Below are 15,030 nucleotides of genomic sequence, written 5' to 3' on the forward strand. Positions count from 1 at the left end.
AGGCCTTGCTGCCTCACAGCTGCCTCGTTTCCTCTCCTGCCTATCCCCAGCTCTCTGCGGTTCCCATCCCGGCTTCCCCCGCCAATTGCTCCCTTCCTCCTTCCCTCCCTCCCAGCCCCACTGAACTCCTTCTTTCTCCTTCAGGCCATGGCTCTCACAAAGCTCTTACTCTGGGTTCTGCAAGGCGTATTCTCGAATGTGCTCATGGTCCATGATGAGCTGGATGAAGCCACACGTGACTGCATGCAGCAGCGTTCAGAGATGCTTATCAAGGAGATGGCTCGGATGGTGCAGGAGCTGCAGCAGCAGCAGTTCGAGGAGCTGAAGAGAACAGAGCAAAATTGTGTCACCTGGAGTGGCCTGCTCTCTGCTGCTTTGTGGAACCGGAAATTCTGGGCGACCGCTGGCTTCCTGCTCCCCCTGACTGTCGGGCTCTGCTGCTGCTTTAGCAAAAGAAGCCCTGAGGTGGACGGCAGCATCAGCAGTGAAGAGGAGGAAGACAGTGAAGAAGACAGTGAAGAAGATGCTGCTGCTGCGGCAGATTTGGACACGCACATTGCAATGCGCAACGAGTGGTCAGCGAATGAACTGTGGAACCAGAGCGAGTGGGTGGATGAGGTGGTGGAAAACCTCCTCGTTGGTTGCCAATGGTCCAATTTCTTGTCAAAGGGTTTCTTCCCAGAGCTGGAACCAGCCATCGGGGTGGGCAGCGCCTTTGATTGCTGGAGTCCCCAGGAAGACGAGCCTGTCTACCGTATGCTCGTGCAATGTGGGCTGCTTGCAGGATGAGAAATACAGATGTTACAGTGGTCTCAGAAGTTCCTTATAATGAATTTTCCCCCTCCCCAGTAACTTCAGAACCATAAGGAGGAGAAGGAGGATCTGACCCTCCTGGCACATCTCAGTAGTGCTGTGGAAGGGAGCCGATGTTTATTGAAGGAGGTGGGAAGACTGTCATGACATGGGTGGGATCAGACAAAGCTTCCCCCAAAACATGTCTCCCCAGCCCACATCCAATGCTGGCCTGCACGCTCAGGTACTCCAGCAAGGAATGACAGAACTTTTGCTGTCCCCAGGAGATGGGCAGAAGCTGGAAAGCCACTCTCCACCTAGATATGGACATGAAGCAGCTCCATCCCACCTCGGAAGGGTCTGTTCCCAGCACTGCCAGCCCGGCCCTTCATCTCCCTCCTTGTTTCCAAAGTGTTGGGCTTTCTGCAGACCTCACTCCCTGCACGTCTCCAGCTCAGTAGGCACCAACCTTGCTGCTGTTACCAAGAGCAAAGAAAAATCAAGGCTGCAAATAACCCCCTGGGCTTGTAACCAAGAAAATGCCAGCATTGAGCAAAGCCATCTTCCAACCTTCCTGCCCTTGGGATTTGCTGGCGGATTTTTGTCCCAGCTATTCACGGCTGTTGTGATGATCTGAGCCCCGGCCTTCGTAATAACACTGCTTTAATCAGGTACTTCTCTAACCCCTGAGGATGAACATGCTCACAAATGTGGCTCGCAAGTCAGGTGTAAACACAAATGGGTGCCAGTTTAAGCAGCCCTGCAGAGCAGTGGGCATGCTTTCCCTCTCAGCTGCACATTGCTATTTGAGAGCAGGACTTGCCAACACAGCAGTAGAGCTGCTGCTGCAACTGGAAGGACAGAAATGTGCTTTTTATCCTGGAATCACTCACCCTTCCTGCGTGGGGGCAACCAAAGCACCTATGTGTGAGACAGAAACTGCAGAGCAGAGCTCCACTGATTCGACTTTTCCAGTGTAGTTTGCTATGCAGAAGAGCCTCCAGCATGCGGTCAGCTCACCCCATCTCTCCCCCAGCTACAGGGAGGGCCAAGCTTCCTCACAGCAACCTTCCTTGCAGATCTGCTCCCACTGCTTGCTGTGAAATGCAATTCCAATAGCAGGCCGAGGAGGGCCAGAGTGTGGGGTGTATGGACACATTCCTGACATCAGAAATCACAGACACTGCACAGTGATCAGCACACTGCAGCTGGGAGCTCACACTGAGACTTAGGGGCTGTTTTATCCCTTCACCATTAATTTACAGCTAAAAGCACTTCTCTCCTTGATGTAAAGGCTCATACAGGGCTGGGAAAGTGAGAGGGTTTTCTGGGCATCATCCCACATCTTTCACTGCGCCGGGTAGAGTTATGCCCAGCTCTCAGAGCTCGCTGTGTCTCTTGCCCTGCTTCTCCCTTGCTGCCAGCCTCGGGGCTGTCCCACGCAGGTGCCTCCCAGGGGACCCCACTTTCTCTGCCTTGGTCTCCTGGGATGGCTTGTCCCGGGTGACTGTGTCCCCCCCTGGGCTTTCAGGAGGGTGCTGTTTCAGTGTGTCCCTGTGGTGGTGGGACATGTGGAGTGGGAGCTCAGGCATGGCGGTCTCCATCATCTGAAGGAAGTTGTAAGCAGGAAGAGGTGGTTTCCAGTCTTCCTCAGACAAGGTACCTGAAAGCAAATACAGTCCCATATTAGTAAGTTAAGAGCTAAGCAGCTCCATTCCACAGATATTTCCCTTTCAAAGGAATTACAGCTTTTTTTTTTCCCTTCAAGTGAATGCAAAATTAAAGATTGTTTCTCAAAGATCACCCTCTTTCCTCCAAAACTCATATCACCACCCAAATTAAACCAGCCTGAGGTGCATTAATATTTACTGGAGCTGGTCAAGGCTCTGTTCCCGAAGGCTGTGGGGGTCTCTATGTCCCCAGACACCCCCACTGCAAAGGTCACACTGGGTGTCTGTTCACCAGTGGTGGATGTTTCATTCAGGCCCCAGATAGTGTTTCAGTGACTGTGCATTACTGGGACATCATCAGGAGTGAGGGGACTGCTGTCTACACGAGGAGGAAGTGGTCCCATTACGTGAGGATACTCTTTAATTTGTGCTTTTAAGATTGATCACACAGTTCATAGCACTTAAAAGCCTGAGGAAGGAGGCTGTGATGGCTGGAAGTGCCCTTGGCCATGCAGTAAGCTGCTCAGCCATTAGCTCACCCCACTGATGCTCTCCAAAATTAAGGTCCCTACCTACAGACCTACATGACAGCCAGGTGCTTTCAGCAGTGGCAATGGGGAGGATGGCTGGCTCGTGGGGTTCTCCCAGCAACTACTGGGTCAGAAATGGCACTTTCATCTCCAGTAAGAGCCTATACACATTCTACACCCACCAGGTTGATGCCAGCTTTTGGAAACACTTGCTTTGAAAGGCTTGTTTTAAAATCCACAAAAATCAAATGGAGTCACCCCATTGCCTTTCCAGAGCCTGGAGCAGGCTGGCAGCTGGCAATTCCCAAGATCCCTGTAGCATCCCATGGCTACACACTACACAAGGAAGGCATATCTGTGCTGCCTTCCTCCAAAGCTTCAGCAGGCTGATCAAAGCAGGAGCGTTGCAGGAAAATGCTACACGGTACAAGCCAACCCTTCATGTCCCAATGAACATAGCAAAGCACCAGCTTCCTTATCCTTTCCCATCCAAAAAAAATGTTGAAAAGGGCCTGAAGAGCAGCTATCTTTTACACTGACAACTGGGAGCTGAGAGACTTTTTATTAGCAAGCAGTATTTCGGGTCTGTTCACAGCAACTGGAGAGCATAGCCAGGTTTGGGGATTATCACAGAGATGTCAATTCAGAACTATTCACGCTTGGCTCTGAACATTAAACAGTCCCCAAGCAAACTTGTGAGTGTGGGTATCCTCTTCTGGCCGGACTATTTGTACTTCTCCAGCTCAAACTAGCACAGCTAGTTTTTCCATCATTAAATTCCAGGGAAGACAATTTATTGCACGTAGCGTCTTCTCATAAACAGACCGGAGCTAACAGTGCATGCTTAGGAACATTACAAACGCGTGCCTACTTACTGCTGGGAATCTCCAGTCCTGCTTTTAGCTTCTCCAGCCAAGACAAGATGTTCATTTCAGCAATGGACTGCTCTGATGGGAACTTGAATACCTGACCCCCCACATGAAGGTTCACCCAGATGAGAACAGGCAGTGAAGGCATGGTGGCAAAGTATGCCTTAAGGACACCGCGTCCCACTGGAGTCTTTTTCCTGTTGAGAAGAGGAGATTCAACTTGCTCACCAGTGGTTTGGCAGCACAACAGGACTGAGAGCCAAGCAAGCACCAAAGCCCTGGGGCCACATCCAGCAAAGCACACAATTTTGCCTGTGGGATAGCTCTAGAAGCTCACCACACTATTTATAATCACAATGCCTCAAGCAAGCTATTAGGGTCCAATGGAGAGGGAGCGGACAGCAGATTGGGAGTTTAAAGAAAACCTCAAGCAGCAGGAGCTGGGGCAAACTCTGTAAGAGGGTGTGAAATATTCTCCACCTTCAGTTTTAAAGAACAGGTGAGGCAGGAGTGGGACAGGTCCTGCAGCCCACCATGGTTAGCCCCTGTTTGCAGGCAGAGCTACCAGCTTCCTCCAGCCCAGCTGTGCCACTGCAGTGAGACTGCAGGAGGTGGAAAAGCAGGAGCTGATGCAGAGGGCTGTGCTCAGGTGGTCAGCCCTTGGGCAGCTGATGGGTGCTTCCCCAAACACAAGGAGCTGGGACAGCAGCTTCCCCAGGTGACACAGAGAGCCAAAGAGGATATTGAGATGGAGGGACAGCAAGCCCACAGAGGCACTGAGTCCTTCTGGAGTTATTTTCAGGCTGACAGTGATGCTTGAGGTCTGAGCTGGCTCTCACCATAGGAACATGGCCCTCTGTCTAGGACCATTCTGTTCTTCCCAAGCCAATGGCCATATTCTGCCCTCTTTTGTGGCAATGGCCCTTTGCTCTGACAGAGAACAGCTCTTTCTTTCTCAGGAAGGGAGATAAAAGGCAGATGTGTAGGTGGGGAAGTTCCAGAGGCTCTCGTTTCTTGTGCATTACTGGCAAACAAATTGTCTTCTCTTTGAAAACATGTGGATTCCCCGTTAGCTAAACTTCAGCCCACGCTGCGAGGCGCTTCCCAGACTTCAAAGCACGGTATGATTAAGACAGTGAGGTGTCTCTGGGCTTGGGCAAAACAAACAGAGGCTAAAAATTGGAAACACAACTAGGGAGTGGAGGATTAAAAAAAATCTCCTCTCCTACAACTTTCTATTTCTTAGCTCCTGGATTCATTTTGTTTCTTGAATATTTTAAAGTTTGCTTTATGGAGCTTCTTCTGGTTGTCCCTTCTTCTGAAAACTTCCTTTCCCCCAGTAAACAATCACTACTTGCCCTGTTGTGCTTCCTTCTATTTGCCAGTGGAAAATCACCATAACACACTCCAGGAAGGCAAATTTACTTTTTTCTCCAACATGCAACAAGAATATAAACAAGACCAGAGCTAGGGTCAAGCTACTATGTGATATCTTAGAGATCATTTTACTCTATTGAAAATGACTTCTGCAATCAATTAAACATTTATTAATTTTACTTTGTCATGCAATTTTGCAGCTGCCCAGAACACATATTGAATTGCTGCTAAATGATTTGACCTCCCAACTCGTGATGATTTCAGACCAAATAATCACATTACCAGCTAGTGCTTTCAGTAATTGCAGACTCATTTTTTTCTTGCCCTGAAAGGCTGAAAGTGAGCTAATGGAAAGAGGAAAAGAGAGTTTTAAACACTCACAAGTTCAACCAGCAAGCCACAAACGCTTGCTGAGGTCTTCCTTTTGTCAGCTTCAGCATTTCCTCACTTTCCATTTGACCGATGTCACCATCACTGAACAAAATGAGGAAGGGCTTTCTGAGTTGCAAGTAGTGGGGCAGATTTTGCACGGTGATTTCTGGCTGCAAGACATCAAAACAAGAAGTTGGGGTTTATGGGGACGATAGTACAGGTCAAAATCAGACTTTCTGTCCTTACGCGAGGGGTGCAGGGGTAAGCAAGGATGCAGTGCTCATGTTGACCGTAAGTAGCTTAAAGTCAAATGTGAGTGCTGGGATATTGGTGCATGCTGGAGATGACTACCCCCAACCATGCCCGTTGCAAGTGAAGTCTGTATGAGCAAGCTGTGCACTCCAAGATGAAGGGGTGTGAGCAGAGAAGGCAGCAAGGCCAGCTCAGCCCAGCTCCATGTCTTATGGCTATAACTAGCCTCTGAAAGGCATGTGTAAGAGGCAGGGAGCAGACCCTGCGAGAGGCCAACCCATCACAGCAACGGGTATGTGACTATGAGCACAAGCCAGTCAACTGACTCCCAGGGTCTCCTCACATGAGACCACACAGCAAACAGATTTCTGTCCAGACTGTCTGATCCTAGCCATAAAACTTAAAACCAAATGTAACTCAGCACGACAGAAATAAGCAACCATATTTATTTTGCCCAGCTCCACGCTATAATCAGTTCTACTGCAAATGACCGCAACAGAAAAAGGAGACTTTCTTTTTATTTTACTTACAAAAATGTCCAGCAATTCATATCTGATCATCTGCACCATGTCCTGTGCGCTCTGTTTGGACAAAGTGATGCTTTCCACGCTCTGACCTCCACCCCTGGCAAGGAGGAGGGCTGGGGGAGACACTCCATATTTACGGGATCTGAAAAAGAGGAACAGGGAGAGATAAGGCCAGTGTGCTCCCTTGTCCCCTTCTGAAACAAGCAGTTACCCTAAGACACTAAATATACACACACACACAACCAGGATTTTCTTCTGCAAAAAGACATCAGCAGCTAAATAATTGGGAACATCCAAAACATCGCCAACAAAACTATTCCTTGGTGCTTCTCTTTTGTTTTCACACCTGAAGTTAGGTGGTCTAAATACCCATCCAGTGCTTTACCTCCCAAGCCAAAGCAAACAGCAGGTCTTTGACTCCATCCAAGGGGCACCAACCTACTTAAAATAAGCTCCAGAAGATCTGATTCTTGGCTTGGGGAACACGGGTAATTTTGCTGAAGTCCAGCCCTGCATTAGAGCAACACGCATATACTCTTGGAGAACTCAACTCATCCTTTGTTCCCCAATGTTCTTCTGGTACAAGGGTTCAAGGGTATTTAAAGAAAAGCTGAGAAGGTGGAAAGAGCAAAAAAAGGAGAAGTCTGAGCAATGAAAGGGCAGGGGGTACACCAAGACGGGAGAGCGATTTTCTGGAAGTCTGAGGAACTTCAGTCCTGAAGACTCCAGATGTCAGTGCCCAGAGGAAGGGCACAATGGAGGAAATCAGCTGCCTCAACGTTTTCTTGGGGGGCATCTGCAGTTTGTTTGTCAAAGGCCGCTGGTAACTTTTCAAAAGCTGTGGTACCAGAATTGCTGAGGAAGTGAGTGAGAGGAAAGGACATTTTAGGTTGGGGAGGTGGGGAGGTGGAAAGCTTTTGATTTCCTGTTCAAAAGTAATCCACTTCATCTCTCTTCTTTTTTCTCCATACATGAAAAATGCAATGCAGACTCAGCCTACTGCAAAGGCAGCTCTTAGAAAAGTCACATTACAACCAATTGCTCTTCCCACCACGGTTTGCCCAGGCAAATTCATTTCAGACACTTATTTTAGCAGTTCTGAATGGGATGGAGATTCCTTCAAATATGCTTTAAAAACCTCAGTGTGGCTTAGGTCATCAATGCCAAAGCAAGTGAAGGGAACTGCAGATGGTCCATTTTTCAGCTCATACACAGGCTTTTCAGTTCCTCCATCACAGCATTTATCTGTCTGGAGATAAGAACACTTACTAGAATTTCTAAGGGGCACCTCAGATCTGCACTGATGCCTTGGAAAAGAGCAGTAATGAATGAATGACCATGAACTTTCCTGAGGCCTTCAAATGTTGTGAATCCATTGCTGAACTGTTCTTGGATTTATCTGAGCCATTTCAGCTTTTTGAGCTTATCTTTGTAAATTCAGCCCTGAGCTAAGCTTTCCCCTTTCTGTTTGGACTCCCAGGTTCTGCTGCTCAAAGAAGTTGTCTCATAACTCTTGTCATGTGTGGGGATCCTCTGAGCTATTAGGAAGATCCTTAATTTCCCTCTCTGTTGTTTTTCTAATTAAACTGTATTTGCCATTGATAAAGAATGGTAAAACCCTTGGAAAAAAACCCAACAAACCACAAAAAAACAACAGGGATTTTGAATTTCTCAAACTTCCACATGCTTCAAAGAGACTCTTTGGCTTGACCATGTCTCAGAGGAGGTAACGACTCTCGCTCCCTATGTCTAATACATCAGCTTGTTCAGCAGCCTTGGACAAGGAAGTTTTTTATATACCACCAGAAAAACAACAAATTCTCTACCTCATAGCTAGAGTCTACCCTGAAATCACTTCTCGTCTTACTGGTACCGGTTGCTTGTATTGTTGCTTATGATAGCTTTCTATTTATATAGCAGAGGCATTTGATGGGTAATACGAGACTCGCATTTAAATCAAAAACATCTGCAAACAAATACTTGGCAGGAATCTATGGCATCTGAGTATGTGAGAAATAAATAATGACTTCATTCAAACCATTTCTTCCTTAACACTTCTTTTTCCACTGGTTACCAACCAAGCAGGTGTTTGCTGAGCAAACAGTTTTGCTAACAACATGCTTTGTATATTTTGTATACCTTTTTCTCTGGGAAGAGAGGACTCAGCTCTCCATGACCAGGGAGCCACAAATATTTCCTCCTTGAGCGTTTAGCAGAAGAATAGTTTTTCTTTGCTTAAGAAGGGAAGTGAGCCTGGCTCTTGCATAAGTAATTCCTGTAAGTGTTTACTTTCTACTTACAGTTGAGAAGATGACCAGCAACAGTAGCTTCACCTACAAATCACAGCCAAAATCCAAACTTGGCAGAATGAGTATCAATAGAAACTGTATTAAATATTCCAGCTAAACAGAAGCATGCTGCAGACTGTGGCTGGAGCATGAGGATGGAGGTATATTCTTGCATCTGTCGTTGCTGAGAGCACACCCTGCCCTCCTTTGCTTGTTTAACTTCTATCTGCTGGGCTGAGATCCTTAAGGGACAAAAGTCTTTTAGCTTGAAGGGGGTCATGTTTTTCACCCTGATGCTGCTGGTTGTGACTTCTTGACCTGACGTTGCCCAGTGGTCTCCCACCCCAACACTGAACAAGCTTTCTGAGACCCAGCCATTGGTGCTTCGAGCACTGTTTGGTTGATAGAGTGTACTACCAAGATATTTGCATTTTTATTCCCTGGGCATACCACAAAATGCCCATATCTCATCAGATATGCAGGAGATGTATCACATCTGTAAGAAACTAATGAAAACAATTCACTCTTGCATTCCTGGCTGCTAAACCCACACCTGGAAAACAGGCCAAGAACCTTTTGGGGTTTTTAATTCTGCTTTGATATCTAATTCCTGATGGAAATGAGATGCCAGAACAAGCTGAAGATTCCCCCTAGATCTAACTGATAAATAGGCACTGAAGCATCTCTCATAGTCTGCTCCAAAGCATTTTGCCCCTTCTGGTGTGAGTCTGAATGACACAGTTAAGTGCACAGACTGATACCTGTTTAGATCCTATTAGCTCAAATTTTGCTTAAAGTTAGGGTTGCAATTGATGCTCTTGTTCTATCAGGAGCTGACCAAGAAAGTCTTGACTTTTCTGTTACCATACGTACAGGAGGAAGAATGCTGTATTTATCCAGCACTCTTCCTCCAGAAAGCGGATGCACCTCTCCAAAGCTCTGTCTGGAAATGGTGGTAACGTCTTGCTCTTGTCAAGGGAAAGGAAATTGTTGGGCACATGTTTCAAGGAAAAAAGTTCCATGGTAAAATTAACTATTGAAATGATAGAGGTCTGTCCCCATCTTTGGCAGCTGCAAACATCTCACAGCCAGATTTGAGTGCCCACTGGGAAGCTGGATAAGACTGAAGGGGTTTAACGCCTTTCACAGTGCTGCAGAAAGGCTGCCTGCTCCACACCAAGGCAACTCCATGGGAAGACAGCTTTTATTGCAGGGCTTCCAAACCATTTTCCAGCACTCAGGCACAACATCCACCCCACTGCTAGCCAAGAAAGCCTGCAAGTAGTCACCAGCCTCTCTTTTGGCTGCTTTTAGCAACTTCAGGCAGCCATCAGAACAAGGCTCACATTTACACCTCTGGCTTTGGCAGCAATCCCCTTACACTCCTCTTCCCCATCCCCACCTCAGCAGGCACTTTTGCAGCATCAGGACAAGGAAGAGGAGACAAGAAGGTGATGGGACTGAAGAGGAAAACCAGCAATAACTTATCACTTCTTCCTGATGGAAAGAGAAAGGCAGAACTGTTTTTTCTTCATCACACACTAATCCTAGCTAGTCTTATCATATTTTCAGCCTGTTTTTAACTCCATAAAAGTTTGGTCCTGTTTGTATGAGGAACCTGAGATGCATGGGAGCTGGCAGGTTTGGAGGACTGAAAATACCCAGAGGGAACTGAACAGCAGAAAGGGAGATGACCATTCATTTCAACAGGGCTAAATGAACTGATCATGGACAGGCTGCAATCAGTGGCAGCACTGGGGTTACATCTCCCTTTGGCTGACTCTTGACCAGTCTTCTTATAGGACTAAGTCAATCGTGGCTATTTGGGGCTGCTGTTAATTCAGCATGACCAGTGACACTTGCTTAGGCATTGGCTTTCACTAAATGAAGACAGGTTTGGTTTGAATTCTCCCCAAAGAAAAACAACTTACAGAGCCAAGGCATCATCTTCAAAATACATTCCCATCGTTACATGGCCACTTAAGATGTTTCCTGCCTCTTCGAAAGCTTCCCTGGCTGTAAAACAGACAAAGATATAAAAACACATAATAGAAAGACAAGTGTCAGCTTTCTCCTGGAAACCAAATTGCTGTCTGCATACGTTAACACCCTCCCACAGGAAACCAGCAGTTGGGAACACAACTATGACTAGAGGTTCATGAGAAATGGATGCATATCATGGCCACAGGCTATGGGAGGAGTTGGCAGAGGCCAAAAGGATCATAAGGAAAGTTCCTATTATGAGAACAGTATCTGCTCTTTAGCCACCAGCACTGAACTTCCAGGATCTGCACGACAGGGGCACTGTTGGAAAATGAAATGCCTTTAAGGACTTGAAGTCCCTAAGTGTTCTTAGGAACAGGACATCAATTATATGTCTAATCTTATAAATCCCAGTGACCTTTTGGAAATGACTGGTGATGACTTAACTGGAGTAGTCCTAAAAGCCCAGCAGATAAACCAGCTTCCCCACAAGTATCTTTTGGTTTTATTCAGTTCCTTAGAGCAGGCAGTGTCTGTTACAGGCATCCCCATAGGCCAGAAGGATCAAAAAGCTAAATGCCTTGCACACACAGTCTGCTCCACTGCTTTGTGCTGCTACTGCAGCAGGTATGAGGGTCCACCACTCACATTACGGAGATAGCGAGGTCAAACAGAGGATGGGGAGGAAAGAATCGGGTTGAGGCTGTCTTGGTCTATCACAGCTGACTCTATCTGTGCTGAGAGACTGAGCACAAAGCCCCAGCCCAGTCCTTTCCTCTCCATCCTCTACTTGACTGACTCCTGGGGCTGAGTTCAGGGGTCCTGAGGGAAATGGCCAATGAAGTGGCTAAGCCACATATTTGAGAGGCTGTAGCAGTCCAGTGAAGTTCCTACTGACTGGAAAAGGGGAAAAATAACTTCATTTTTAAAAAGGAAAAAAAGAAGACCTAGGGAACTACAGGCCAGTAAGTCTCACCTCTGTGCCCAACATCATGGAGCAGATCCTCCTGGAAACTACGCTAAGGCACATGGAAAATGTGGTGACTGATGACAGCCAACATGCCTTCACTAAGGGAAAATCGTGCCTGACAAATTTGGTGGCCTTCAACAATAGGGTTACAGCACTGGTGGATAAAGGAAGAGTGACAGATGTTATCGACCTGGACTTGTGCAAAGCGTTTGAAGCCATCCTGCACAACATCCTAGCCTCTAAACTGGAGGGACATGGATTTGACAGATGGACCACTCAGATAAGGAATTTGCTGGATGGTCACACTCAGAGTTGCGGTCAATGGCTCGATGTTGAAGTGGAGATAGGTGACAACTGGTGCTCCTCAGGGGTCAGTGTTGGGACCAGCACTGTTCAACGTCTTGTTGGCAACATGGACAGTCAGATCGAGTGCTCCCTCAGCAAGTTTGCCTATGACACCAAGCTGTGTGGTGCAGTTGACACGCTGGACAGAAGGGATGGCATCCAGAGGGACCTGGACAAGCTGGAGAGGTGAGACAGTGCCAACCTCATGAAATTCAACAAGGCCAAGTACAAGGTCCTGCACCTGGGTTGGAACAATCCCCAGCACAAATACAGGCTGAGCAGAGACTGGATTGAGAGCAGCCCTGAGGAGAAGGACTTGGAGTGTTGGTTGATGAGAAGCGTAACATGAGCCAGCAGTGTGTGCTCAAAGCCCAGAAAGACAACCGTATCCTGGGCTGCATCGAATGGAGCATGGCCAGCAGATTGAGGGAGGTGATTTTCACCCTCTGCTCTGGTGTCACCCCACTTGGAGTACTATGTTTAGCTTTTGGGGCCGCCAACATAAGCAGGACATGGACCTGTTGGAACAAGTCCAGAGGAGGCCACAAAAATGCTCTGAGGGCTGGAGCTCCTCTGCTTTGGAGACAGGCTGAGAGAGCTGGGCTTGTTCAGCCTGGAGCAGAGAAGGCTCTGGGGAGACCTTAGAGCAGCTTCCATGCCTAAAGGGGTCAACAAGAAACTTGGAGAGGGGCTTTTGACAAAGTGTGTAGGGATAGAACAAGGGGGAATGGCTTTAAACTGACAGAGGGGAGATTTAGATTAGATATTAGGAAATTCTTTGCTGTAAGGCTGGTGAGGCACTGGCACAGGGTGCCCAGAGAAGCTGTGGCTGCCCCATCCCTGGCAGTGTTCAAGGCCAGGTTGGATGGGGCTTTGAGCAATCTGGTCTACTGGAAGGTGTCCCTGCCCATGGCTGGGAGTTGGAACTGGATGATCCTTAAGGTCCCTTCCAACCCAAACCATTCCATGATTCTATGACTCCAGATCTGGTTTATGCCCTTGTAAAACAGCCTCAGTTTTCAGCAGCTGGAACTAAGGGAGGGACAAGCTTTGTGAGAACATGCAAGCCATAGTGTGTGAGCTTGTAAAATACAGTTACAGATCAGAGATCAAAACTGGTGATGCCAAAGGTGCAGTAAAAACAGGGTGGATTTCAGCACCACCACCCTTCCTCCTTCATATTGAGCAACTGAAAACAATAAAAAAGGCTCTTTGGGCTTAAGGATAGTGAGAAACCACACTCTTTGAAGAAGTCAGATGTAACCCAAGAATTAAGGTTAGATCTCAGATACAGCCATGATGTATGTTGCTTTATAACTTAAGTAAGATGTCATTCAGATACTATTTTGTGTTTCCCGTAATGTTTACTGTCGTATCACAATTGTCCAGCCCAAGCTCTTGGGACCGGTGACTCAGACCTCAGTAGACTGAGGCTGGCTCACAACTGGTCACTTTTTGGTTCTTTGCCTTCTGCTTCCAGCTACACTCAAAGCCATATTTTCCATTGCGTATCCCTTCCCAAATGGAAGCTTATTCCATAGAGGGTTCAGACACTGTAGAAAACAACACACATATGACACAGCTTGGCTGGTTCATCTTGATATGGAGGAACCACTGTTGGGTAGGTCTGATGCTGGTTTCGAGCTCTCTGGGTTTTGGATATTTGACTTTTCAGTGCTGAAAGAAAAGCAACCCGAAGGACTGGCTGCTAAGGTTCACCAAGAACTTCATCAACAAACCCCCAACTACTGGTGAAAGGGCCATGGGAGACCATCAGCCCACCCTGTGCCACAAGGCACTGAAGGACACCGAAAGAGCAGGCTCACATCCAAACTTCCTGAGAAGAGCCCGTCTCCAGGTATTTAACTTAAACCCTCATTTGAGGCACAACCTTGCATTGAAGTGATGCCCTGGAACAGCACTGGCACCAGGAATTCTCCCCTAAATCAAGACAACCTTCAGCAGACTCCAGACATATTACTTTCATTGGGGTCATTCCTGATGAGATCTTCCCCCAGTCACACTTCCAGTTTTTTCTGTATTCTGGGGACTGTGCCAGACCCGGAGCCACGTACCGGCCTTCATTTCTCAACAGCTCACAGCAATGCAGGAAACACCCCCCTCAATGCACACAGCTCCACTTAGAGACACAAAGCAGTTCTAAAGAAGCTATTTAAATATTTCTTAGAAAATCAGTCCTCTGAGACCACTCTTAATTTCCCACGGGACTTGATCACATGCTGCACCACACGCCGCGAGCTGGAATCCCAGCTGCCTTCCATGACATTGAATTGCACAAGCCCAGCCTCACTGCAGGATTTGGGAACAAGAATGAATAAAACTGCCAGATGTCGAAGGGTCTACAGCTTCTACACAGTTTCTGGAGACAGGATCTGAGCATCACCCCTTATCCCTCTAGCAGAACGCACCTCATGATCCCATGCTCTCCAGCAGTACCTGTAGCATCTTTGCATGCCTTCTTCACTTGGTTTACACCGATGCTGGAAAGCCCTACAATGGTACCAGAGTTTTGCAGACCACAGGTGTATTTTTAAGCATTTGCTGCATGGTTTAGGACAGTCTTATTTCCGAGTACGCTTCCACATTTTGCATAGCAAACAACTTGATCTCCTATAAATTCTTCAAGTTTCCAGTAAAGCGCGCGTTCGTTGCCCTGATAATACCATCCACCTCTGTCATAAATTTTCATTATGATTTTTCCAACAAGCCTCTTTTAGCTCAGACCTACTGAAGGGCTTCCCAACATAGTTAGCTGATACTAAGCGTTGGAAAAAACCCAGGGCTTTATTTAACTGGACATCTTATTGCTCTGTTTCAGTTAACTAGAAATGGCAATGACATGGCTGGTTGCTGGTTCAGGTTAGAGCAGGAATTCTTGCTGTGACAAAATCACTGGAAATTCCAGATAAGTCTGCAGGCTGATAAGAGCAGCAATGTGGTTTCCCAGACTCTGGCCTGTGTTTGTTGCCAGAACAGCTGGCTCCAGTTTTCTGCTCCCTCAGGTTGCTCTACATGATGCTTGAACACCCCAAGG

General features: G+C 47.2%; 1 protein-coding gene across 1 annotated transcript in view; it reads right to left on the minus strand.

Moving 5' to 3' along the window:
• Positions 1–2,171: 2,171 nt before the first annotated feature.
• Positions 2,172–15,030, minus strand: part of TXNDC16 (thioredoxin domain containing 16) — a gene marked incomplete at both ends in the record, with an annotated part of 33,173 nt that continues 20,314 nt past the window's right edge. The window contains 5 exons of the mRNA XM_080618884.1: positions 2,172–2,455; positions 3,868–4,058; positions 5,620–5,780; positions 6,393–6,531; positions 10,609–10,693. Coding sequence (XP_080475010.1) covers positions 2,172–2,455; positions 3,868–4,058; positions 5,620–5,780; positions 6,393–6,531; positions 10,609–10,693 — 860 coding nt within the window. The remainder of the gene's footprint in view (positions 2,456–3,867; positions 4,059–5,619; positions 5,781–6,392; positions 6,532–10,608; positions 10,694–15,030) is intronic.

Source organism: Psittacula echo (assembly GCF_963264785.1).
Source record: "Psittacula echo genome assembly, chromosome: 5".
In the NCBI taxonomy this organism is placed as follows: domain Eukaryota; kingdom Metazoa; phylum Chordata; class Aves; order Psittaciformes; family Psittacidae; genus Psittacula; species Psittacula echo.